The following is a 27,019-nucleotide window of genomic DNA, read 5'->3' as shown; positions in this document are numbered from 1 at the left end:
ATATACCCTTAACTGTATCACAAATCACAGGGCACGTGTAAGGTAGCATATACCCTTAACTGTATCACAAATCACAGGGCACGTGTAAGGTAGCATATACCCTTAACTGTATCACAAATTACAGGGCACGTGTAAGGTACCATATACCCTTAACTGTAACACAAATCACAGGGTACGTGTAAGGTAGCATATACCCTTAACAGTAACACAAATCACAGGGTACGTGTAAGGTAGCATATACCCTTAACTTTATCACAAATCACAGGGCACGTGTAAGGTACCATATACCCTTAACTGTAACACAAATCACAGGTTACGTGTAAGGTAGCATATAGCCTTAACTGTATCACAAATAACAAGAGTATATGTAATAACTTTGTCTAAAGTTCGACAAATCGTGTTGCATTATTACAGGGACATGATGCATATATTACACATATGATGACCTTCGGTTCAGGAATATATGTCAAGTCTCTGTGTGACTTACCAATATTCACGCGCAGGTGCACGTACACAATCACTGTCACATCAGTATACCATAAGGCACATTACGATAAAAGTATCAATTTTTAGTATTTTTATCTGAGTATATAAAGCTTGGTGATAAAAAATGTTTATGATGAGAAATACAATTCAGTAAGTGATTAACTCGTAAAGCGGTTTTATATCTCACCGAAAAAACACTAAGATCACGACAGATCTCGTAAAATTATGTGATTTGGCATTTGGAGGAAAGAAAATATTACGTTTAATATCACCCTCTTTGAAACAGGTGTGGATTTCCATCTTCCTTCCAAGAACGTTTGCTGGTACGTTTGAAGATGTGTTCAGGGTCTATCAGGTACGTATACAACTGGCGTGGCAGAGAAGATTCCATGCCCGATCTCTTCAGTATGTTTACGTAACCTTTGTCAGAAAAACAGGAAGTATGGTAAAAATCTACAGCCTCTTCCAAACAAGCACTTCTCTTTATAGATATAGTTTCTCAACTGGCCGGAAGTAATTACTATGTATAGACCGGAAGTAAACCTCACAAAAATGAAATAAAATCCGTAACAGTTTATAAATAGGGATTGGTTCAAATTTACTTCCTTGCTGTTTTTTTATTGACGAAAAAGAGAATTTTCAAGAAAAGTAGAATAAATAAATAGTTTTGTGATGTAGGAGGCAAGCATTGAGGATATACACTTAATCGACCATTAGATGGTGTAGGTAAAAGTTTAATATCTCATTTAACATAAAATATCATCACAGAAAAAATGTCAATATATTTATATTAGAATGAAAAATAGCCCATTTCCTGTATATTGCTGTTTCCACTTAACCGGTTTTTTTTTTCATTGAAGATCTTTTTTTATTGCACATGAAAATATTTCGGTGAAAGATACCATACAATCATTTATATTTTGTGAAGAATACATGGCTTTAAGGTTAATGATGCCAAAAATGACAGTTCTTTCTTCAGCAATGTGTGTGAGATGTTCCGGATATTGTCTCTACACTTCAGATTAGAGACATGCACGTGCAATATAGTACAACACGTGCATATCATTGCACCAAATATAAAAATGCAGATGAAAGTGTGTTTAAGTGTTTACAAAGATTTCGCAGTTAGTTTGCTTGTATGCGTTCTTCAAAACACACATACTCTGCATACCTACGTAATATCGACGTTGTTCACAAATATTTTACTTGTTTTTTTTTCCAAGTGTTTACAACAATATTTCAATCGTCATAGATACCTGTGTTCCTCAAAGCACACGCACATTGCTTATGAACACAAATGGTCTCCGACGGTCCTATAAAGTAATGAAAAATAAGTTATTGAAACAATTTTGCATTCGTTGAACATAGGTGTGTCCTTCAACACACAACTTAATTACGTATGTATATAATGACGCCAACAGACTTCAGAACCGGTAAGGTTTAAGTGCCTCTTTACTTGTTTACAAAATATTTACATGTTGTCAATAATACATATTTGTGTTCTTCAAAACTACGCAGATATTGCTCATGATGTCGTTAATAACACAAACAGGGAATTTACGTTTATAGAACGAGATGGTACTTGTTTTAGTTTTCAACGGAAGAAAGGTATAACTAGGATTAAAATAAATCAAATATAATCTGTTCGTCACTATTCAAAGTAAGTATCATTGATTTTAGCAAGAAACGAGATAACATTATCGAAATGGAAAACACGAAAGCTTTTTCATCAAAAATCAAAATATTCATTTGTCTCGATCTAATATTCATTTTCACTGTTGATAAACTTAATAAAACAAACATGGCGGTTTATGAAATACGACTTTTCTATATTGAAAGGAAATTTCCTACAGGACTAAATGTATTATTTTTCGATCCCTTTTTAGAAGTTCAATTCCAAAACTACTGTTCTCTTAAATCTTAATTATTGGCTTAAAAAGAAAGTTCAAATTAAACCCAGCACTGAATGCATTACATGTCAACCAGAGATGAATGTACCGGCACTGTACTGTCCGATTGAGGGGTCCAAAGGGGGGAACTTAAAGAAAAAAAGGGAAAAACCATTTGCATATCAATAAACAATTGATTTCAAACAATAAATATATATTGCTTCGTCTGCTATGGGTCATATAGATTAGCATAGACATTTTAATTGCCATCTCATCTTAAACATTCAGTAATTACTTCTGTCCTATTCCCTATCCCCCTATAGGCCTCCATGAGTTTCAAACGCCCGTGTAAAGTAGAATGATGGGTAAAAGAGAATTCACTTAGTGAATATTTTTAATTTAAAGTTACTCCGAAAAGTAGGCCAAGCATTTAAATATCAATTAGTGATTCTCAGTGCACGCGGAGTACTGGGGCCGACACGCGCATGACATGTTCATTGCTTAACGCAAGCACGTTGTCGCGAAATGTACGTGTTCAGAAAAATGCAAAATGTCCATACACTCGAGACTTAATTAATTACATTTCGTGTAATACATGTAATAAGTACATATTCAAGGATAACTGAATGAAAAATGGAAAATTTACAAAAAATGTCACATTCAAATAAGACTATATTTAAAACTGTATTACTTCAAAAAGATATGATCAGAACTACGGAAAAAGCGTATTTTGAAGGCTTCAGTGATCAACATAGTTACCATTGTCAATTTACAATCGAATAGACAGTCTGATATCAGCACGTTGTTAAATACTTAACGTAAATATTTTTAAATATTAGAAATTGACACAGATAATCTAGCGATAACATTACACTTCTCATCAAAATCTTATAACATTTCTTACACTTAACAAAACCTCGGTGATATTATGTAATTATAAGCTCTAACTATTGTCAAGTCCCTGTGGTTCTGATAGACTATATTACTAATCTTGCGCAGTAGCACCGTATCATTGTTACCATACCGCTGTGAAGAGTTCTCTTCAACGCATGATACGCTATGTAATTAATGGCGAATCAAAACCGCATGTCTATACTTTCATGATGTACTCTGAATAATTGCTAAATCAAAAACACATTTTATCCTTTTTTTCAAACTTAATCTTTGCTATCAGAAAAAAACGAATTCCTTGCATTCAAGCCAAGCCTAGTAAATCTGCTTTTAATGTAAACAGGATTATAATTTTAAAAAAGAAAACAAATTTGAGGCATAGTTATAAGTCATCACTGCTGTGCTCTTAAAACAAACTTGACATAAAAACTTCGCGATAACCTCATACCTAAACCAATAGATTTAACTCTATGAAAGAAAAAAAACGCGACTTTCAATAAAGAACCATGAATGTTTAACATTGCATTCCACTATTTCTAAGTCACGTGACAAGCTGTGTTATAAATATTTTCCGAATAGAAACGAAAGTAATCAGAATATATTTTGATAATTAGTTTTCGTTAACGATAAACAAGTCTTACCTTCGCCATCGTCGAGGGTCCTGCTGATCCGACGAATGATATAGAACTAGCAGACGGGGAATGCATGCATTGGTGTTACCGTCTGGAGGTGTCGAACTCTTTAACAGTCAATATGCAAAGCCATATAAACGGAATCCATGGCAGACTAGAACTACTTTACAGAAAAATTGCACGTATGTAAAATTCCAAAATGGGCGACAGACTTTTGTTTGATGAAAACCCATACAAGAAAATGTTTTCAGATGTTAGAGAAATTATTCGCGCACCTGCTGTGCTGTAACATGTGCTCGCTATTGTTACATGATGTATAATCAACTAAATGTGTCCGTGCACATTTTTTTACGGAATTCCTTATATCATGTAGGGGGAAAGATGTGCATTTCGTCCCCCGGGATTGGGGGAGCAGGGGGTCCGGGAAGAGGATGTTCTACATCAGATGTGATGAGGGCGCTGTGTCAGGGGGTGTGTTAAGAATTTTTTTAATAATGAACAAGATTCCTCATTAATATCATACTCATTTACACTGCTTGTCCCACGTATATTCTCGTTTAAATGGCTTAAAATGGTTTCAGCCCGATTCTTATTATACAAAATCTTAGAGATAATCAATCAATCTATTTAAATTACAAGTCCTTGGATCCACGATATTAATAATATCAGTTCGTATCTCTTGTTTTCAGTTTCTGAATAAACATCCGTGATATGACAAATTTCCTCCTGTTTTCAGTTTCTGAATAAACATCCGTGATATGATAAATTTCGAGATCAAATCTTTATAAAAAAAATAACGGTAAAATCACGTGGAAGTCTAGCGTTTATTAACGAATTTAGACAAATTTACGGGAAAGAAAAATATTTCGAGGTACATTTTCTTAACTTCTTAATCATTGCATGATAGGGACACCAGTGCTATAGAGGATCACTCAGTCCCTTGCATGTTGCTACCAATTTAAAAGTTGGTGGGAGGATAATAATGTAATGTTATGTTAGTCCAAATTCACTAGATATTAAGAAAGTTAATTAGATTGTACAATATCAGAAAAAATGATCGCCTGGCCGTGCTTTCATTTAAACCTGTTATCTAATTTTATTTCAAGTATTTTGTTAGCAAAGAATGTTTTCGCTCGAATCCTGAAACGTAACGTAAAGGAATTTTGATTCCATGTATAAATGACGCGTGTTATATGTTTACATGGAAAGATTTTAGGACGTCTGTTGTTTTTGCTGACTGCCCAACTGTGACGTGGGGACTTAAGGGAGTATGCTATCTTATTGTGGCATGGAGACTAAAAGATATATGCTTAATAATTGCGACGTGGAGACTTAAGGATGTATGCTACATTATTGTGACATGGAGACTTAAATATATATGCTTAATAATTGTGACGTGAGAACTTAAGGGAGTATGCTACATTATTGTGACATGGAGACTAAAAGATATATGCTTAATAATTGTGACGTGGGGACTTAAGGGTGTATGCTACCTTATTGTGACATGGAGACTAAAAGATATATGCTTAATAATCGTGACGTGAGGACTTAAGGGTGTATGCTACATTATTGTGACATGGTGACTAAAAGATATATGCTTAATAATTGTGACATAGAGACTTAAAGATATATGCTTTATAGTTGTGACTTGGAGACTTAAGGATGTATACTACCTTACTATGACATGTAGACTAAATGATGTACAAGTACATCACCTTAAGCGTGTCATATTCAAGAGAAAAGAGTTTCACATTTGTACTAAACATATGAAGGAGCTTTATGGATGGCAGGCTTGTAATATCAAGAGAGGATAACTCTTAAAATTATGGAGAAAACTCTCATATATGATATTATGTAATATATATTCACAACAGGCATTACTGCCTTTGTGCATATGATAGACATACACATGGTGGAACGAGAATGTACAATAATATCAGAATATATTAATTGGTTTATTAATTATTAATTAGATAAAAGCAAAACTTATCTATCGGATCACTTTTTTTGAGCAGGAAACTTAATTCAGTTTCAAAGAGAATAATGACGTCAATTAAGATATATGAAGTATCAAATTTTCTCTGTGGCATTGCCCGGGACAATTTAAGATAAATTTGAAATTTAAAAAAAAAGTTTTGCATCGAGTCCGTAAACATATGATGCAATACATCGAAACCCCAAGGGACTAGCAATGGCGCTTACAACTGAAACTAATTATACTATTATGGGATGCCGCTGTGTTACACGTAACAGATGTATCTACGCATCTGCCACTAGTCAGTCATAATGATATAGATCGTTTGCATGGAACTGTTAGTCTTACGTTGTTGGTGCAGGAGGTGTGCTATATCCAGCTCAGGATCAAGCTGGAGTTCGTCAGGTTAAGTATATATCAGGTTTACACCTGGGCTATTTAGACTCCGAGATAATAACTTGGGCTATTGAAGTTACTTTTGGCAAGGGTATCGATGTGTGACTATCTTTAATGTTCTTGTAGCAGAAGATGTCACCATCCACATATGAAAACAAAGGGCAATAACTCCTTAACATTTCTTGATCGTGGCTTTGTTGTGACATGTTGTCTGTATATATCTAAGTACCACTTTTATGAAGTACCGGCTCTCGCGGCTACTCCATTATTACATGTCCGCCCTCATATCATTGCCATACGAAACAAAGATACGGAATGCCGTTGCCGATTCTGTGACGTCATATTTGATATTCGCTGTCTTTGCTGGGCCTTGCAACTTCGATCACTACTTGAGACGAATAATGCTGCTAAGGAGTTCTATACTGTTGAAGTTGTGTTCAATTACAAGATTCGTTACCATAATTGTTCTGGATGGCAGGTGCCGGGCCTCTCGTATGTTGTTCAGTGAGGTAGCCAACAGATACTACAAGGACGATCCCAACTCAAAATTACCTTGGCTGTTAATGAAGTGAAATTCCTTCCATAGAACGCGTCTACTTGCTTCCAAGAATGTCCATGTTGAACCTTAAAACGCACTAAGTCATAAAACATATTGTAAATTCTTATAACATATAGTCTCACCATAAATCTTTACCTCCCCACCAACCTTAACCTTGAATCATAGACCTTTTGACCTATACGCAGCTATCATATCTTAACTCTGAGCGATATTTTTCAATAGAATAGCCCTTACTGCTTCTCATATCTCATAACTCTCGAGGTATTATACTTTCTCAATGAGGTGTCATAGTATTCTCTATTTCGTTTCTAAATCTGACCAAGCATTACTGATCTCGAATCTTTTCCGTCAACCCAACATTCTCTTTTAGCATCCATCAAGTCCTTCCTAGATCTTCCTCGGGACCCCTGAGAAGCCTTGACCTCCTGAACTCCATATCTTTTACTAGAATCCATTATGAATGGTCCTTGGCTCTTTCCCTCTAGAAGGATACATGACCTTTACAAAAAAAAATCCATCGAGCTCCCTCTTAGATCCGTTTGAAACTAGCATAACTCTTCAAGACTCCTTGCCCTCTCCTAGACTCATTAATCAATATTAGAATGCATGTCCATTTTCGGGCACCTTGCGCCGAGCAAGGTTAACCCACCATACAATGTCTATACAGAATCTCTCGAGTCGATAAAATTGTCGCCTTGAAGCCTTTGAAAAAGTTTTTATCCAAGCTTTTTTTGGGAAATTCATGAATGCACAATCACAAAAATAAGTTAAATTAAAAAATCGACTTCCGCTTCGAATAAACGACTTACATGAATAATTTTTAACATTTACGATAAAAGGGTAGACATTAATGATTAATCAAATAAAAGTGTACTTTAAGATTTTCTACTTTTATGATTGTATACTGGTAAACAGGAAAGGGAAAGGAACTGTAGACCTTTAACAATAGACACATTCACACTCAACATAAACTTTTTAGGATAGAAATTGCTCAAGTTAATTACCGACTATCCTGGTCGAACCATATGCCTGCACATTCTTACTAAAGCTGAAGTAAATTCAACAACAGACCCTTCTATATCTTAAGTGTGTTTGCATGTACCATGCTGTAGTGCGTCACTGGGCAAGCTTGACGGTTAAACAGGGATCCTCCTCCAATAAATACACAACACACAGTATTGTAATTTCCTTTAAATATTTCGCAAGGTATGTATTATTAAAATTATCTTAAGACTTCAAGTTTAGCAGCCATTTTTCAGAATGTGGCACTTTCAAGTATTATTGTTACGTTGATGACGTCAATGGAAAGAACAAGAGAGAAAAAGGAAAAAATGCAATCCGCCATTAAACACAGGTCGAGTTGAGTGGAGAAACCATGTCAGGTTTAAAGATAATAATTGACTGCTTTCTTTGGAAAGTGTTCTGGAAATCTAGTCAACTTAGTTACTTTCAACATAAAAGATGCATCGCGCAAAAAAGAAAAAAGAAAAAAAAAAGAGAAAAAAAATATGTAAATAAAAACAAGATATCGTGGGATATTTTTCTTTATTACGTTTACGAAGACTGGTAATACTATTAAAAATTGCGATATGTTTCAATCGAAATTTTCTTTTAAAGTTGACAATGCTTTTGATGTTTTTGCAGGTAGATAATCCTTCCGGATCAAGGTGCTTAACTCTAATGTGAAACATATGTAACCAGATTCCAAGAATATTATCGTACTGATTTTCATATGGTGGACACATTCAAGTTGAAACAGTTACAAATAGAAGCTTTTTTCTCAGAAGGATGGAAATATGTGTTTTTATTAACCATCTGTTTGGTCTTATCTATTTTTGGATACAAAAAAGACATTAATAGTGATGGAATTCGGACAGTTTACCAAATATGAAAACTTGCATTGTCAATTAATGCATTGTTCGACCTTGAACCCAGATATTTGATCCCTAAATATCCTTAATTTGGTTAAATCAGTGAATTAATGAATATTTTAATTCAGAAAACGAGTACGTATGACTTATCGCCAAACATTTAACTACATAATGTTTTAAGAGAGATGATAATGTGAGGAATTTTTAATGTTGACATCTTCTCACTGAGTCACACGCATGCGCAACTATCAACGCATTGCCTAACAAGAAGTCCCCACTGAGCAAAGCCAGCCAGAGGTAGGATTTGTATCAATGAAGAGGTTTGGAATGAAATATGAAGTTTTGAACGATATCAAAAACAACGAAATCCAAGAAAAGATAACGTTGACATTCAATTCCACATGTTACTAAAGGGAATTATTATTTCTACCTTAGATCAATTTTCCGATGAAACGGTATAAAAAGTCAATGTTTTCCAAAAACTAGTCCAGTTTGGTCTATTGAAATGGATTATTACTTCAGCGAAAAATGAAAAAAGATGTATTTTCCTGTCTATACACAATACTATCCCTAATAAACCAAATTCTATTATTTTAAATTTCATTCACAAATTATCCTGATTGTAATACAGAAATTATTAGCAATCGATTCCTTACGATTTCAATCGCCTCGGATCCAAATTGGCGATCGATTTAAGTGTGTTGTAGAACTGTTATCGTTGTAACTGTTTCCATTCGGCGCTTTACCTTTTGTTTGCATTCAAGTTTTTAAAATGCGTGTTTAGAATAAATAATGAATATTTGATGGAGAACCTGCCAGTCTCAGTAGGTGTGATATTGTTGGTAATGTCCACAACTGCTGTCGTTTAACAGGTGCATAGGAGGCTCCTTAGGGGAGCTAAATGATGGCTGTTCAAAAGAGGAAAAATATTAACGAAGGATGACTAATACCTGTCAAAACTTTGTTTTCTTTTCTTCAAAATCAAAACAGTACACCATTAAGAACAATTTTAATTGCTAATATTGTGCATAAGAAACAAAATAAATTGAATGATTGTTCTTGTGGGTAAATCTCTACCCTTCATGTATGCTATATATTATATATGTACATGTATATATGTAATCAATTAGGTGATAACGACAGCATAGACAAGTAAATTGTCATTTTTTTCGAGGCAATCTGCCCCTTGATCAAGACAGAGATTATTACAAAAGTTACATCACATACAAAGAATATATAAAAAGGACAAAGTTACACACTCTAGTCGGGAATGCTAGTGTAAAGTCTCTTTGTACATATATACATGTAATAGTTATGTGTTATATACAGATAGACAGATAATAGCTACCTTTTACCTAACATTAGTACGATAGACGTTTTGAAATATGATAAGTTCGAGGTCAAATACTTTATAAAGCAGCGTCTTGAACAGTCTCCTGTAAAATCAGTTTTTCTTTCATTCAATATTTAGAGACACAGAGTAAAACGACATTACAAACTGATGTCACTGGTAGCCAGCCAGGTTCTACTAATTACCACTCTGCCTACAGATGCGCCCGGCCCAGGAGGGCGCCAGTGTGACATGCTCCAGTCAAATTAGCTCTAGTAATTTGTGTATTCCTTCAGTTTGGGTCAGATCGTTATAAACGACATACAACATGCGAAGTGAAATAAGAAATATTCACGACAATATTTAATCTCAAATTATCTCACGTGTCTCTTCGTCCTTGGAGACGAACAGAATACCGGATGTTTGTGGTGCCAAATAATGGTTAGTGAAATCAATATTATCCGTCTGATGAGCAATGCTGACCGTTGACCACAGACTGACCACATGGCCGTATGACCCGTTTACAATACTAAATAGGGAGATGACCTTAGAAACAATACCATAATGATACGGATGTCAAACGAGACAGCAAACCTTTGTTTAACGCAGACGGTGGTGTAAAGTAACATTTATTATAGTTATTAGAACAAAAGAAATGAGAGACGAGTCTCATCTGTTGTTACAATAACAAAGGGGTACTGGAGATGACCTTTAAATGGCTGTATAATCAATTAAGAAAAAGACATTTGAATATAAATAGTGAAAATTTCGTCTGCCATATTGGTAAAGGTCAAGCAGATAGAACAATTCTACCTTCGCTAAGATTTAAGGAAAAGGGAATTATAGAATCAATGACCCATCATTATATTGATTATGAGCTTCTAATTCTATTTCTTCTCGTGGCAGGAAATATATCATGCGAAATGACCGGAAGTCGTCAGAAAAACAAAGATCATTGGTAAATGTTAAACCGCCACAAACAGGAAGGCTACATGTAAATGACCGGAAGTCGCCAATAAAAAACATATCAAATGTTAGGCTGCCAAAAACAATCCTCAAAATAAAACGCTCTAACGAATGCACGCCAACTATATATGGTCTTGACTTAAAAAAAACAGACATAATAAAAACATTCTTTGTTCTTGGATGAGTTCCGAAATGCTGTGAAAACACAATCGGAAGCATTCAAAATGTCGCTGTGTTATTTGTATTTTCGAGTACCATTGTATATGTATTTCAAAAGAAAGAGAGATTCTGTTTCTCATTAAGAAAAAAATTATCCTAATGTATGAACTTCCTTCGAGCGCCGCGTACCATCTTCTGTCTGCCATCCTCTCAAAATCTAGGCTTTTGTATATTGTTTTGTATAACCACTGTGCCATCATGCGAAATTCCAGAATGTCAGCTGTCTTAGTACGTCTCTATATATTTACGAAAGTCATTAAATAATGTACGGGATAATTTAATAGTATGTGTATTACATAAACAAAACAGGACATAAACGTCATTGTTAATTACACGACAATAAGATCTTTTTAGAACGCACACAGCTTAAACTCATCAACTCTATATTACATATATTATCTGGTTATGAACAGTTACGCGCATGGAAAAATGCACGTGCTTTACACGCGCGACACAGATGTTTTTTCACTATATGCCTGCCATCATGGAAAATCCACTTTGGTATTTCATCAGGGTGAGATAACTTTAGTTAATTAAGTATTTTGTATTTTCATGTATTAAATATATTAAACCACCATCGTCACATATTTTTGGTTTGAGGTAAATTCCGCGGTCCGTCAATATATTGGTTAAGCATAAGATACTTGTATGGGTGGCAATATGCACTTGAGACGATTACCGCATTCTCAATAACCCACTTCCCGACTGACATGCATCCATCATATCAACTCATGATTACCCCATTCCCAAAACAATTTAACACTAAACATTCCAAATGAAGCCATCAGCACCACAGATAACTATGTTTATATCATTTTGTACAAGGCTGTACAACAGAGCTTTATTTTTTTTTAAATGTTTCGGTTATTCCCTTGCAGATTTTTTAACATTTTTATTTCATGTGAAGTTAAATTACATATTTACTATAAAATCACATATGAACCGGGAAAACCGCGAATATTTATGTTAATGGTTTCGTATTTACCACATTCACAATAACCAACCTACCTTTTGTCATGTCCACTTGCTTACATCCCATAGTTAGCTGTAATTAGACGTATGAGCACATCCCCCTCCAATTGAAGTCATCTCAATGTTTGTAAGGTTCGTCTCACATCCCTAGACAGACGGAGCTTCTCTGTTATCTTAGCTATCAGATCAGTTATGTTTAACTACTGGCCAGTGTTTAGCTTTCCATTGTCAGACTTTATCACTGAGACTGACATGTTAGTTTAGTGAACATATATTCATCCGTCGTATCAAATATAGATATACTCAACACATAAGTTTACGAAAACATTGAATTCCTCTTCTTGTCGGTAACGTGTTTGAAATCCGCTTATTCGTCTATTTCGGTGTGTTTAGAAAATCGTCCCGGTTTCCTTCCTTTTCATTTGGTATATCAGAGGACTGTTTTAGGCTATTGTGTATGACTTTAAAATCTCGAAAACGACAGTATAGTCCTCCTCCCAGTAACCCTCCGGCTAAGCAGACGATCTTCTCTTTTCTAAGTCCGTGTTACGTTTTTTTTATTAGTGTGTATACCTCGTTTTCCTGTTTTCTACGCCGTGGTGCCAAATACTCTAGGGCTTATCACTACTTATCTCGTCCGTGGGGTTCTTCATAACAAACAAGTTCGATTCACGTGCGCTGGAGCAGACAGATAGCAAGACCAGCAGAGTTGTAGTCCAAACTATTCAACATGCAGGCTGCACGAAATGCATGCACGTACATAACATGTGGAATTCTAGTTTGTTTAAGACTCCTTTATGAATGTTTCATATTCTTTTAGTTTTTTTTATTTTAAGCATACTTTAGACTATAATGATCATGAACCCATCCCATATTACCGATCGCCCTTGTATTTCCAGCAAGCGAGTTTAAACAGTGACCCTGCAAGTATAGTGGATCTAAACATTTCGAGATAAACAATGCAAGATTCGAGTTAACATATTTCCTTATTACGAAGTAATATCGAAGAAAGTACGATTTGTTTTTGTTATGAATCATATCTCATAGCGTAGAATACACACAAATATATCTATGTTTAAGAATTCATTATCATTCGTGTTTAATATGGTAGGATAGTATTCGCTAAACATTCAGTAAATTCTTCGAAAACAAAATTAAATACGAACAGTACTGTCGAACACTAACCCGGAAAGTTATGTGGCAATTGCGCATCCATGGGTGGTAGCAAAGTACGAAACTATTGCAATCACGTCTGTTTTAAATAAAAAACGAAAACATTATCCAGGTTTCTCCGTAAGAAAAACAAAAGTAGCATATGGAAGGAAACTGCACATGTATCACTGCCACACATGTGATAATGTTCCTCTGGTGACACCTTGAGATTTAATGGAGGTGAAGGTCAAGGTGAAAAAAATCATTGATTCGTCGATCTGAGCAAGTAAAGGGATAAAAACAAAACAAAAAACACCGAGGCCAATTTTTATAAGCGCCATTAAAATAAAAGCTTTTAACTTTTTTCGGCATTTCAAAACAATGAATAAACAAACCATCAACAATTTCCATCTCCATTGCAGTAAAATTGAAATAAAATCTGGATTTTGGCAAACAAGCCATCAAACTCTTCTCGGTCATACAAGATCTAACAAAGCGCACTTTCGTATTTTGTGGCGCAGAAAACAATTTGAATTGTAAAGCACTCATAAATATATATAAATGGTTTGTAATGTCTAATTCAGCATAACGACCTCGCATAAATTTGTGAATTTAGACATCATTGTCTTATCAGGTTTGAAGTCATCACACGAGTGTCGCAAGAGGCCGAAAGGTATGAAGTATATATTATGTCTTATATTACGATAATACGTCACTTCCGTTACAGATATAGCGTTGTTAAAATTATGGTTATTGTACTTTGTACTTAGCCATCATCTTTGAAAAAACAAAAACCTACATATTTCAGTGGTAATCTGTTTTCCGCTTTAATATGACTACGCTAATTGTCTGAATATTGTTTATATATAGCAAGTTACAACAGATGTGCTAATTTGTCAAAACGTTGTCATATGCTAATATGACATTACTGCTAAGATTTCAAGTCTATTTCGTTGAGATTTATTTGATAGAAATTATCAAAACGAAACAATTAAAATCTCATTAAACAACAATTTGACCCGTTTATATGTCATTTCTGTATACTTTAATTAGGGGGAAAACCTATAAAAATATTCACGAAACACGATTTGACTCGTCTGCAGCTTTTCCAGAAATTGGCCAATTTGGCAGGAAAGAAAGTCTAATTGTATTCGATACGTTTCAAATACGTTATCCAGACAGACCTCAATCGAATTACATGTTAAAAATCTTGTCATGGTTTTGTGGCAATAAATATAATCAAATACGCCAAACTGAATGTACTTTTGTCTGGAAATTTACACTTTAAATCCTGCTGATAGGAAATGAAAAAATAAGTTAAGATGAGTAAAGTCCTGTCGTGTTCGACATTTAACCAAAGTTGGTCCCGTCGTGTTCGAGTAGATGGAGTGACTTGCTGGGTTCGAGTTTAGCTTGTCCTTTTGTGTTCGAGTAGATGGAGTGACTTTCTGGGTTCGAGTTAAGCTGGTCCTGTCGTGTTCGAGTAGATGGAGTGACTCTCTGGGTTCGAGTTTAGCTGGTCCTGTCGTGTTCGAGTAGATGGAGTGACTTGCTGGGTTCGAGTTTAGCTGGTCCTGTCGTGTTCGAGTAGATGGAGTGACTCACTGGGTTCGAGTTTAGCTGGTCCTGTCGTGTTCGAATAGATGGCGTGACTTTCTGGGTTCGAGTTTATCTGGTCCTGTCGTATTCGAGTAGATGGAGTGACTCTCTGGGTTCGTGTTCAGCTGGTCTTGTCGTGTTCGACATAATGGCATGGCCAGACGTATTCGACCAAATCTGGTCCCGTCGTGTTAGAGTAATTGGCGCGAGTTGACTTGTTCGACTTAAGCTGGTCTTAATATATTCGATCTTACGTGATCCCGATGTTCTCGAGCTAATCTAGTTACCGATGTTTTCTGTTTTGAACTTGTTCGACATATGGAGAAATGACCGTTCCGTTTCTACAGAGCTCTTTAATGCAACATGCCATCATGTCAAGGCTATGCTAAGTAATACAACTAAGCCGTCTTTATTGAATTAAACATTTAAGATATTTACGACGATCACGTGATCATGATACTGAAGCTGTTTAAGAAACATTCAAAATAAAAAAAATACCCGGATAACATCTTATTAAGTATTGTACCTTTATATCATTAAGTATTTGTTTTAAAAATCGCATGGAGCATACTGACATTGTCGGCAACTAAAAATTTTCCCAGAAAAAAAAATGGAATTATTTTCGGCTACATTACGGTTTTTTAGTCACGCTGTTATTAGCATAACATCGATTATTATTCGCAAGATAAAAGGTGATCCCGGATCACTGCCGGAAGGGACGGTTTGAAAGTATAATTAAGACCAGAATATGTTCTTATCACGAAACTAGTCACAGGAATCGTTTTAAACTTAAGGCTGATACCAACATCTGTAACAGATGTTTATGCAATAATGTAGATATTTGAACGAAACGATACACGAATTTTACATTTATTATATCTAAGAAAAGTAATAAAAGATTTGAAGGTATATAGCTTATGTGATATCGCCTCGAGTCACAGATATACAGTCAAGTTCTCTCTCTGTTTTATAGCTTATACGCTGTACTGGGAAAGAAACATATGAAATCTCAAAAAAATATCACCACGGTCGATACGATTAATGATAGATGAAAAGAACTGATCTTCAAATTCACGCAAACTCGACATGATTCGCTCGCGTAAAATCTGCTTCTCTCACATCGAAATCTGTAAATACCGGAACCAGTTTAATCTTAACTTCTGAATGTTCTGACATCCTGTAATGAATTGAAATATTGTTAACCCGTTCCTTATGGAATAACTCAAATATTTTACCCAGCCAATGCCGTCAAAATACTGCCATTTAATAAATTTTCATGGGTATAAATTTTCGCGAATTAATACTCATATATTATTCCGCGATGATATATTTTCGCAAAACTTAAAGCAGACATATTCGCTGTGATAAATGATCGTGACTGCATATTCTTACAGCAAACATAGCGAGAATAAAGCCTTTTAATTGATTACAGCGCATTGCGTTAGTTGTCGAGTTTCACAGCTGTCATTTTCAGAAGTGCTCTGACTAGTCATTTTAGTATACTTCAGTTAACAAAAACCCTCAGTCGCTGTTGCCGTTTGGCTTTGACACTGTTGGCTATATCACAGATTGTCTTATATACTTCAAAGCGAGCCACTAGACGATAAAAGAATTTCGATCGACCCCTCCGTATTCATTCGTGACTTCGTGTTTTCGTTCGTTCAATCATGTGTCGTGATATTTTTCGTTTCATTACACAGGTGGTTTTTTTTACTGACAACTCTTCTTTTTCTTCTTCGTTTCGGATTTTTTAAGGTGAAAAGATCGAAGTCGGAAACAGGTATAATGTTTATAACATCCGGAAGATAAGTCCCCGTTGCGGTGCGGATCTTAGATAGCCCTTTTCCTTAATTACCCATGAATCATCACGGTGGACGTGCAACACATATTCGTCCGTTACACTAAACTAACGGAGGGCGTGGAGACCACTAGAACCGGAAATTAATTTACATTTCATAAACTAAGAGGCGGAAGAGGAACTGTCTTCAATTAATGAAACACTCATACTAAAAATGAGCTATGAGACCAAACACTAATAGGACAAGGCAATACCCTCGCACCGACGAATATTTGACGATAAACGGAACAAGGATGCCAGAATGCCAATTGAATACATGCATCGTTAAAACTTCTGGGAGTCATGATAAACATGTGATTCAATTTACACTTTAAAGCTGACATATTAAAATGACAAAAATGCCATGTTTACATGTAAGAGACAAAACCGCTAAAGTAATGTTGTTGAATTCGCGGATAATACTGCCCGTATACTTATCAATTCTGCCATATACACGGTCTCGGTCAGTATCGTCATGACTTCCACAATTCAATTACGGAACAGATTGCAGCAGGACAAAATGGTGGCCCTCACGAGCTCCTAGATATTATGCAAATGCGATTAATCCGTCTATGTAAACACTATTATCCGACATTCATTAAATACATGAAGTTTGAAGGGCTGGATCGGTAGAATGTTTAGCGTCAATCGACCGTTTAGATATCCGATTACAAGTGTCTAATAACCCAGATCAATACCGTGACCACACATTGCGGAGAGTGATTGTGGTCTAAGAGCTATTGGAATTGTGATAAATTAGTGATTAATGACTGCAACTATTATTACTATCACAACAAACAGTTATTAATAATCGAATATACTACTTGTTCTGGAAATGAAAGAGTTAAGGAGTTCTAAGTTCGTTTTATTCTTAACGTAAAACGGGACATACATGTATTGATTCTAATAATATTTTCGGACTGTTTTACATTTTTTAAAAATTTCATTCCTTTTCGGATAATATGCAAATCTTGTGTTATCAGATAAAATATATATGCTTTTGATATATAAGTAGTAGTGTCATTACCAAACCGTGGATTAACGATGTCGAGCTTCTTTATGACGAATTCATGTATTTCGAATACTCCGGTGGATCTAAATGCATTTATTTCAAATTGATATTGATATATAAGTAGTAGTGTCATTACCAAACCGTGGATTAACGATGTCGAGCTTCTTTATGACGAATTCATGTATTTCGAATACTCCGGTGGATCTAAATGCATTTATTTCAAATTGTTATATAAGTTGGATATGTCGAATTATCGCTTTAATTCACTTTTGTCAACGACATAGAACGGAACTTCGACAAAATGAATTTTGATATCTGAGATAAATCCGACTACAGCCGTCATACTGAGGTCACGGCTAAGTTTTCAACTGGACATGTCGAATTATGCATTTATCTTGCATTTTTCATTGCTTCAAACAAATTACGGTCCAAGATACAGTAGTAATGCAGAAGCACGACTCCAGCATCCGCTCCTCATGGAGATTAAAAAAAAACTTTGGTATTTAAATATACAATTAGTGGTTTGTGCGGTGAAGGGCGGGTAATTCATTGGAGGATTTTTAATACTTGATAATGTAATATGATATTTGATATCACGGCCTGTCATTGACGGAACACTCAGAGGACAACTGCTCCATTGATTAAACAGTTTTGTATGACTGTCGGAAACAGGAAACTGTTAAGTTAACATGAAATTCGTTCAGAAAAATACAAAATCGGCGTTTATACGGCAGGGGAGAAAGTGCAACTGTTTCGGGGCGATGTCGAGACCGATTATCTACATGTACAGGCCGTGTTCCTGCATTCGTAGGACTGTATTCACAGTAGAATCAAAGAACATCAATGTAGATCTACAGATATTAAAGCTATATCGTTGATAAGGTGGCTTTCATATTTAAATGGGTTAATTTGGTGTGTCTGGCTTAGAAGGTTACCAGGTATAGGGTTATTTAGGATAAAGACAACAGGGTACTGTACTGTGATGAACAAAAAGGTCGCAACACATTGAACTGTAGGTTTGATTTCTTTAACTTTGTCATTTAGAAAATTGATTGTAAAGTTAATTTGTAATTGTAAATGTGGATGTTCCTTTGTTTATTTGGACATTAACTCATTGAAACGTCTTACTGCTCAAAGATGTGGAAAAAAGACAATGGGAAGTGTATGGTTATTGCAACTGATCCGTGAACTTAACTTAAATAACACACTGCTTTAGTGTCAGCGTTGTACTCTGGTGACACAGACGAAATCTCATCGGCGCCTTCAGTCAACTTACATGGCCATGCATTTTAATGTCACTGGTTTTTGGCCGTTTGTCAGGTTCGTTTTGATACTGTGTCTCCTTTTAGAGAATGATAGATACCGCAATGAACACCATGCGGGAGGCCCGTCGAATGTCATATTGAACCATGAGGTTAAATGCATTTTCAAATGACAAAGCACGATAGCGCAGAAAAATCAGCAGACCGGAAAATCACAAACCGTCCCTGTTAGGAATTAAACCACACATACGGGATCTTCACCCAGTCGGAGTTAACATTTCAATTCTCGTTTAAGTTTTATGACGTCAAATTTCTATGACATCACAGCAGTGTTATCACTTGTGTCACACTCTAAATATAACGAACATGTAGGTGGATGATATGCTGTGAATATCATCATGAAAATCACTTACAAGATTTAAAAACGGACGTTTTATATCGCATTCCTTATCACAAATGTCTTTAGCATGCAGTCGTTTTTATGACAACAAAATAAATTAATAAAAAGTGACATACAGGTACATGGGTATGGTAGAGTTATGTCAAAACAACTCAAACATCTCTCAATAATGTATCTTCTTTCTAAAAGAGTTCCACAACAGATAAGACGTTTAGATACCTTATCCGGGAAGTTCAGTGTTACTAATAAACCTTACTCTGAAAATGCTGCATATTATGAATTATTACATTAAGCTGATATTACAATGGGATATAACTCTTTTAAAGATATAGGTATATTGTGGGAGGGAGCATACATCCTTAAAACAAAACGGAATTCAATTGAAAATTATTAGATAACATGATAAATGTTCCCTTTCATGTCGGCTCAAAACGGTCCTCCACAATACTAGTCGATCATTTGAGAGGAAGATCGTCAACCACGTGACATTTATCAGTAAAGAGTTCAGTTAAAAGATTTTGTAATAAGTCATTTCAGGACATTGTCCCTTTAATTAATTCTTGAGAAATCGACACCTCAAATCCATTTCCAGAATTAGTGCGTGTGTATGATGCATGTTAATGTGCGTGGTCGATGGTTTTAGTTGGATTATTACCCTCTGATCGATATCCGATTGATTTCTGACAAGACATGTCTACCGAACAGTTAATAATTCTACACAATTAATTTGCATAAGTTTAATTGACTTTATTACAATGGGTTCATACAACCCACGCTCGGTCTTACTGTAGAGCAAGTGTTCTGCATGTAACTGATGATGTCAGTTGCATATCAAAGAGGCACAGTCTCTTTGAAGGGTAAAGGGGAGGGTGTGATTGCATAGTGTATTATGTGTGGAGCTTTCTATTTGTATGATTTGACATCGGTCGAAAACAGTTTTATAATCAGAAAGTCAGAACACACACCCCCTCCCACTTCCAAAGGCTGATGAAGTTTTGACATCGCCATTTATTCAGGATAAATTGTTTATCAATATTTTATGTTAATTCTAGGAAAGACTTTTTTTAAAATACTGAAAATGCCTCATTTGACTGGGTATTTTTTCCAATTGATTACAAAAACAAGTCATTTAAAGATATTTTTCCTATATTTATCCTCGTTATATAAAACGGTTTTCCCTAGAATCTATTTAATTGTATCAGAAGCACAAAAAGGAACATATTTATTTCTACCTCCTGCTGTTTTATTAACAGATGTCGCTAGCGTACTGACGACGAAGGCGAATCAATAAAAACAATTTCCGCACACCGGAAGTTACATTTTTTTACAAGATCATGAAAATAAATTGAGTGGGTGATCCTTATTGTTTGAAGTAATTATTGTCAAACTATTTTTAGATAAAGACGATGCAGCCGAGCGTGTCATTGGATTTACATTTTTCATAAAATAAAACGACAATTGTACTGACGTCACATCCGGTATTGTGAGCCATGATCATTGACGGTTGAAATGAGAAATTTCTCACGAGCTGAAGCGTTGCTCTGTTATTGTTACATTGAGATGATTGTGAGATTTACATGATGTGACGGTTTACTTAACACTTGATGTCGCAGGAAAGCCGAATGAATGTAAATTATCCCTTGCATAGCATTCTGCACACAAATTTATTTTTAAGCCGAAGTGTTTGATAGCATCCTCATTCGACAACACTTAATCCGTTGTATATGCGTGAACACTGTTACTCCGGGACGGGAAGTTTTTAAGCAATTCGATATATCTAAAGACAGAGCCGAGAGTCAAGGGAGGTAAACTCCCAATTTCAGGGGAGATAAACATAAAAATCACTTTTCATTGATAAGATGTTTACATTTTATCAATTTTCGACGAGCGTATCAATCTTTATAAATCTGTATTTTTATTTCATTCTTCATGGACCGACATTTGAAACGAAATTAAAAAAGCAACAAAGAAGTATTGATTTTAAGAACCAGAACATTTTAGATTTTTTGTCAATGAAACATATTTTGTCAATAAACCAAAAAAATAACATTTATTTGTATTTTTCATGTGAATCACAGGGTGACAGTCAATATTGATGTGAGTTGCACTTATCAGGATGAAAAGAAAAGATTTTATCAAATTTGTTTTTGTGTATATGGATATTTTTCTGACAACAAAGTGGCTGAGAGATAGACAATTATCTGTAAAGAATTCCATCTATTCATATGTCATGTCCGACCCAAAGAAAGATGAGACTTAACAAAAGCAAAAACGCACCTCGTATATAATCATATTCTTTGGTAGACAGTGCCAACCATCCAACGTAAGTGCGTGACGCGTGTTGGCTTTTAGGTTTCCGTCGACCGTTGTTCGCGAGTAAGAATTTATCATCTTCAAATTAGTCAGAGCATTTATTTCAACAATATTTGAAATATCTTCGTATGTTGATGCAGTTTTCATGAACTAAAGTAGTTTTACTTGTCACAAAGCGATGCGATGTATTTAGGCCTTGTACTTAAAGTATAACATATGTACGGCTCCAGTTGAGCATTTGGAAAGCACTCTAACATAACGTGCGGGGCTTTTTTTCAATGAAACTATGGTGATGAACTATGGTGGTCTTACATACCCAATGACATGTCAAAGTAGAGACTTGAAACAAGAGTTAACTCAAGATTGAAGTTATCTAGTGTCGGTACAATTCGTCATAGGCAATTGACTGCCTATTCATTGAAGATAAAATTCCATGTTGCCTTTTTTATCTTATATTTGGTCATTATCTTTACTGACGAGATATTTGATAAATGACATCATCTTACGTGGTCATGTGGGCTGAAGGGAGGGTGACGTGAAATATATTTACGGTTTCGATGTTTTTTGAGAGACTTTGTTATTGGTTCGAGAAGGTTTACTGAGTCATTGGTTAGAGAAGGTTTGCAATTAAGGGTGAATGTTTTTGTGCGCGTGAGTTCAAGTGATGTGTGTGTTCTGTGCTGCAGTGTCAGGGTGGTTATGAGAGAGTGTAGTTAGGGAAGAAATGTGCGTGAGGTTTCATGAGGCCGAGACCCTAATATACACCTCAAAAACATGTGACAAGACGGACAAGGTTTATCAGAAATTAACTTTCCAAGGTGAATACACTGTCCGTTGCACGTGATTTACATGATGGAAGGAGCCATTGCACGTGGAGAATCGGAAGGGGGTCATCATGTCAATAGTTACACTTCCTTTGATCGCTATCTCTCATACAATGCACGGAACATGCGAAACAGCAGGGAACCGTCATCTCATTCACCAAACAAACTCGAACCAGGTGATGCACTACCTCCAAAATGGAAAGAGACAGACAAGAATCCAACGATGTATTCAATTTACAGATGTTGTTTACCCTGCCGGTCCCTATATCAGCTTCATATATGACCTGAAAGTTAATACTCTAGGAAAAAAGTTGTTTTTTGTATGGTGTGTTTTCTCCAGTTACACGTAACGTCAAGCATTGTTGTTAACTTGTTTGGCGCGAGTTCGACTCTCATATCTACGTACAAATGGTTGTTTTCTATCATTTTGTTTTATATAAAGGAGGAATTTTCCTCTACTGCAGACACGAAGCGTTTCCATTCCACTGTGTAGACAACACTCGCGACCCTTTTCTTCAAAACACACAATTCGACCTGCTGCATATTTAATCCGGATCATGACATTTTTTTCTCAGATGTATCACTCTTTGTGTAAACAAACATAGCTACCATCCCACTAACCATCTCCCTTAACACTGAATGAATAAATAAACAAAAATCGAAAATAAACAAAAATCGACAATAAACAGAAATCGACACTAGGACGTTTCTTTCTTTCTTTCTTCATCGCGTTCTCGATTCCTTTATGATTGGTATTTTATGGTCACATTATTCCGTTTGTTATGACATGTCACACATATAAAACCAGAGCCCGGATAAGATGTTCAGATATTCTAATTCACACATATAGAAACTAAAAACAGGTGAGACTCGTATCATCCTGGTCTTTCACGGAGGGGTGGATAACACTACCATTGACACTATTAGATCAGAGAAAAAGGGCGTAACCAGGCGACCACGTGTTGTTAACTCCCTCGGTACTCATGACACGTGGCGCGAGGGAACCATGTGGAGCGCTGCGGAGGAGGCCACTATGTTTACGAGAGTACATGCTTGTAAAATCATAATTTGGGTGTGATATTATTATGCGAGCACGCGACTTCGTTCAACAGATGGTTCCGATTTGGGAGAATATTACAGCTTTATAGATAATGAAAGTAAATTGATCCATTTAAGCATAGTTAGCTTTGTTTGCTTCAATACAAGTATTTTACATCTATATATATACCCTTAAACCGAACATCGATTTTTCTGTGACGTAACGCGAGTATCAGTGTTTATTCAGGCGTGACGGTTTGAATTTGTTTGATAGATTTAAACTCAAATTTTCCACTATTTTATACATTCATCTGTTAATTCAAAGTAAACATTTTTGTATATGCTTAGAGAAATTTTATCACGCATAACAAATTTTTTTTCACTTAAGTGAAAAATCGTGGCATGAGACCTTTATCTCATTTTAGGAGCGAAGCTTCGCATTCTTAAACTTCACAAAATAGTTAGATCTTAAAGATGTACTGATTAAATGATTTTCATGAAAATTACGGAAACCGTTTTCCCATTCACATGGGCAGATTCCGAGAATAATACCCTTTTCAGATTTTAGATGTAAAACCTCTTTTCTTGATGAAACTTTTGTCAAAACAATTACAATTTACAGATGCAGAGAAACTTCGAGATAAACAGGTGTTCGACATAAGAGGGCTCGTTACATACACACTTATCCTGTTATCCTATTTAGATCAAAAGTACCGGAATTCGAGATAAACGGATAAATGAAAATAAATCGATATACATGATATGATCTCATGATTAGAACTGCAATAGTTCGTATTAACCCCGTTTCATACCCCGCCGTTCCGGATTGTCGCTTTTCTTTTCTCCGATATTTTGACAATTCTTGTAACAACAAGAATTTCTGAAATATCAGTGTTTCATTTGTTGAGAAAATAAAAATACTGTTGTTTTTTCACTTAGTTCTTTTTTTTCGCGGTGTCTCGCTTTGACGGGTTCCCGTAGCTTCTTTAGTTTACCATCCGGTTGGCTTTTATCTTTACGCTGGTTCTCTCCTTAGTTTCGTTTTCGCTTTTCGGTTTTTATTATTATTTTTTTTATTTTTCACTTTGGTAGGTTTTCGTTTTTCTAGTGTTTCGCATTGTGGCTTGGGGTTATTTCTTGAGCAACAGCAGCAAATTCATATCTAGCATACCATATTTCTGACTTGCTATAAAAACATCTTCAAATGATGTCTTTATTTTCCTGATTCATGTTTGGATAATTTCCAATGTACTGAATGTTTTTATATGTGTCATTGTGCGCTTCTGTCATTTTGATTCCGATATTTATCTGAAATGATGCTCGTTGCTATGACATAACTATCGTTCCTAACTGTCGTAAATCATATATAAAAAAAATGATTCAATAATAGACAATGATGCGTTTTAACACAAAACAAACATTTACGTAATGGTATGGCATTGTTTGTAAAGATGTGTTATCTAATTTTACGTTCGCAAACGAGAAAAAAACCCAGAAAATGGCAAATATTGGTTTTAGTTATAAATTGATGGAAATCAGTACCAACGATAACGATACGAGATACGTCTGGAGAAGAGTGCTGTTAAAATGATAGCTGGGTTGGCGCAAGGCTCGTGCATTAAAACGTAGTAATGAACCAAAACTTGTATTATCTCGCTTAATCTCAACACACGGGTATAAACATAATTGACAGCTATTCAGTTATGCAATGTACAAATAATGTTAGTGTTTTTTTTTATAAGAATTGTCAGCTTAAACGACTAAATTCAATTATCACTGACGTTAAAAATGATCCAAAAATAAGGAAAAATAGATACGAAAGCATGCTAAAAAAGTCAGAATTCGAACATTGAAAGACACTTTTTTCCCATTCATAAACCGTCAAAAATCAATACATGCAATTTACGAAAAGTACAATATCGTTTCCGGAAATTGAATGTTTTTTGTATGAAGTTGACCAGACATGGTAGCAACCCTTCACGTCCCTTCGTTAAGATAATGGACTCGAGATTGCTTTGATTTGAATCATTCCAAAGAGGATTATGGGGAGGAAAGTGTTAGAGTCAATTAGATGTTTTCACATTCGTGCAAACTCATCATCATCGTTATAGCGCATAATCAACTCGGAGTGAACTCTATATTATACTTGTCCAAAAGCACCTTCGCTTGACAAAGTTCCAACACGAAGGCATCGCAGGAACACTATCGTATAAAGAAAATGGTCTTGGCATTAAAATAATAGGTATATAGATACTTCGTATAATTAAGATAGTTTTCCAGAGATAGTCCACATTATGATAAAATTGAGGTCTAATGTAGGTCCCTTGCTTGGGCATTTCCGAAATCCACGAGTTGAGGTCGGTAAACTTATCGTCTATACGAAGAAGATAGGTATGTCGAGGAAGAGGAACTCTTCAATTTAGAAGTTAGGTATTCACTCATGGCAACAGCTGGGTTTCGTCTTAAATATGTTATAGTCTTGTTGTCCGAACAATTTAGTCGGTGCACAAAGATATTGGGAAAAGTCTTCATAACAAAAACTTAATTAATTGTTTATGAGATAGAATATCAAAAAATATAAACACACAAATATATCCCAGTCAGAGATTCGTCAAATGAGAGACCTGCACTTACCTGTTCGGTCGTTTTTTGTCGCCGCACATGGTGGCGATGGATCCACACGAGGGGAAGGTCCGGTTCTTATTAAACATACCGCATTGTATTGTGGTAACCTCACTTGAAGAATATTTATCAGCACAATTCACGTCACACTCCCTAAGGGTAAACTACACTTCCTCACACAATCCCACAGTGAACCTGTTACGGATCAGATGCACTTTCACTGCACATCTTTTGTTTCATCTGCACACTTTTATTGTCTTGATTAATTACTCTTCTTGGTGATTGTCAGGGAAAACATCCGAAGGAACTGTTGCACTTTTTATTTGGCACCAAACTCGTCGTCACGTGATTGCCTCTGGGTTTGTATAGTGCCAATGAACTAAATTACATATACAGTTGAATTCTCGATGCTGCTCGAGTGTTCAATTTACGATGATAATCCAAAAAGATGGTCACGAACACATGTTTTTTACAGTTAATTCTATAAAAAAAAATAACGTTGCCACGTGAATTAATTAATTTAATGTACATAAACCAGTTACGGAATAACTCGATTTTTATTCCATAAAAAATATCCCAGCAATTTCGTGAAAATTACTGCACGAACATAGGTCGGTTCAGATATTTCAGACAATCTTATTCAGCATCTTACTACAATCCGTATGCAAATATCCAGAGAACTATATCAAAACAAATTATGAGTTGACAAATTGGGTTTTCCAGATCTTCATCTCAATCCCGTAATGAGACTGGAATCCTAGACACACAGAGTCA

At 35.5% G+C, this 27,019-nt stretch overlaps 1 protein-coding gene across 2 annotated transcripts in view; it reads right to left on the bottom strand.

Annotated features, from left to right (window-relative positions):
- The window catches only part of LOC132544425 (tyrosine-protein kinase SRK2-like), a 108,600-nt gene extending 81,951 nt beyond the window's left edge, over positions 1 to 26,649 (bottom strand). Inside the window, exon 1 of one of the 2 annotated variants that reach the window (XM_060208019.1) lies at positions 26,258 to 26,649. In XM_060208019.1, coding sequence (XP_060064002.1) covers positions 26,258 to 26,334 — 77 coding nt within the window. In that variant the 5' untranslated portion in view covers positions 26,335 to 26,649. Of the gene's footprint in view, positions 1 to 12,222; positions 12,313 to 26,257 lie in introns of those variants that run through there. The other variant, XM_060208020.1, reaches the window with a different exon arrangement.
- Between the last annotated feature and the right edge of the window lie 370 nt (positions 26,650 to 27,019).

The sequence above is a fragment of the Ylistrum balloti genome, unplaced genomic scaffold (genome assembly GCF_031769215.1).
Source record: "Ylistrum balloti isolate Yb309-2 unplaced genomic scaffold, AGI_CSIRO_Ybal_v1 Utg369798, whole genome shotgun sequence".
NCBI classification, from domain to species: Eukaryota; Metazoa; Mollusca; class Bivalvia; order Pectinida; family Pectinidae; genus Ylistrum; species Ylistrum balloti.
The sequence above is the reverse complement of the archived record's forward strand: the minus strand, read 5'-3'. Positions and strand labels throughout refer to the sequence as shown.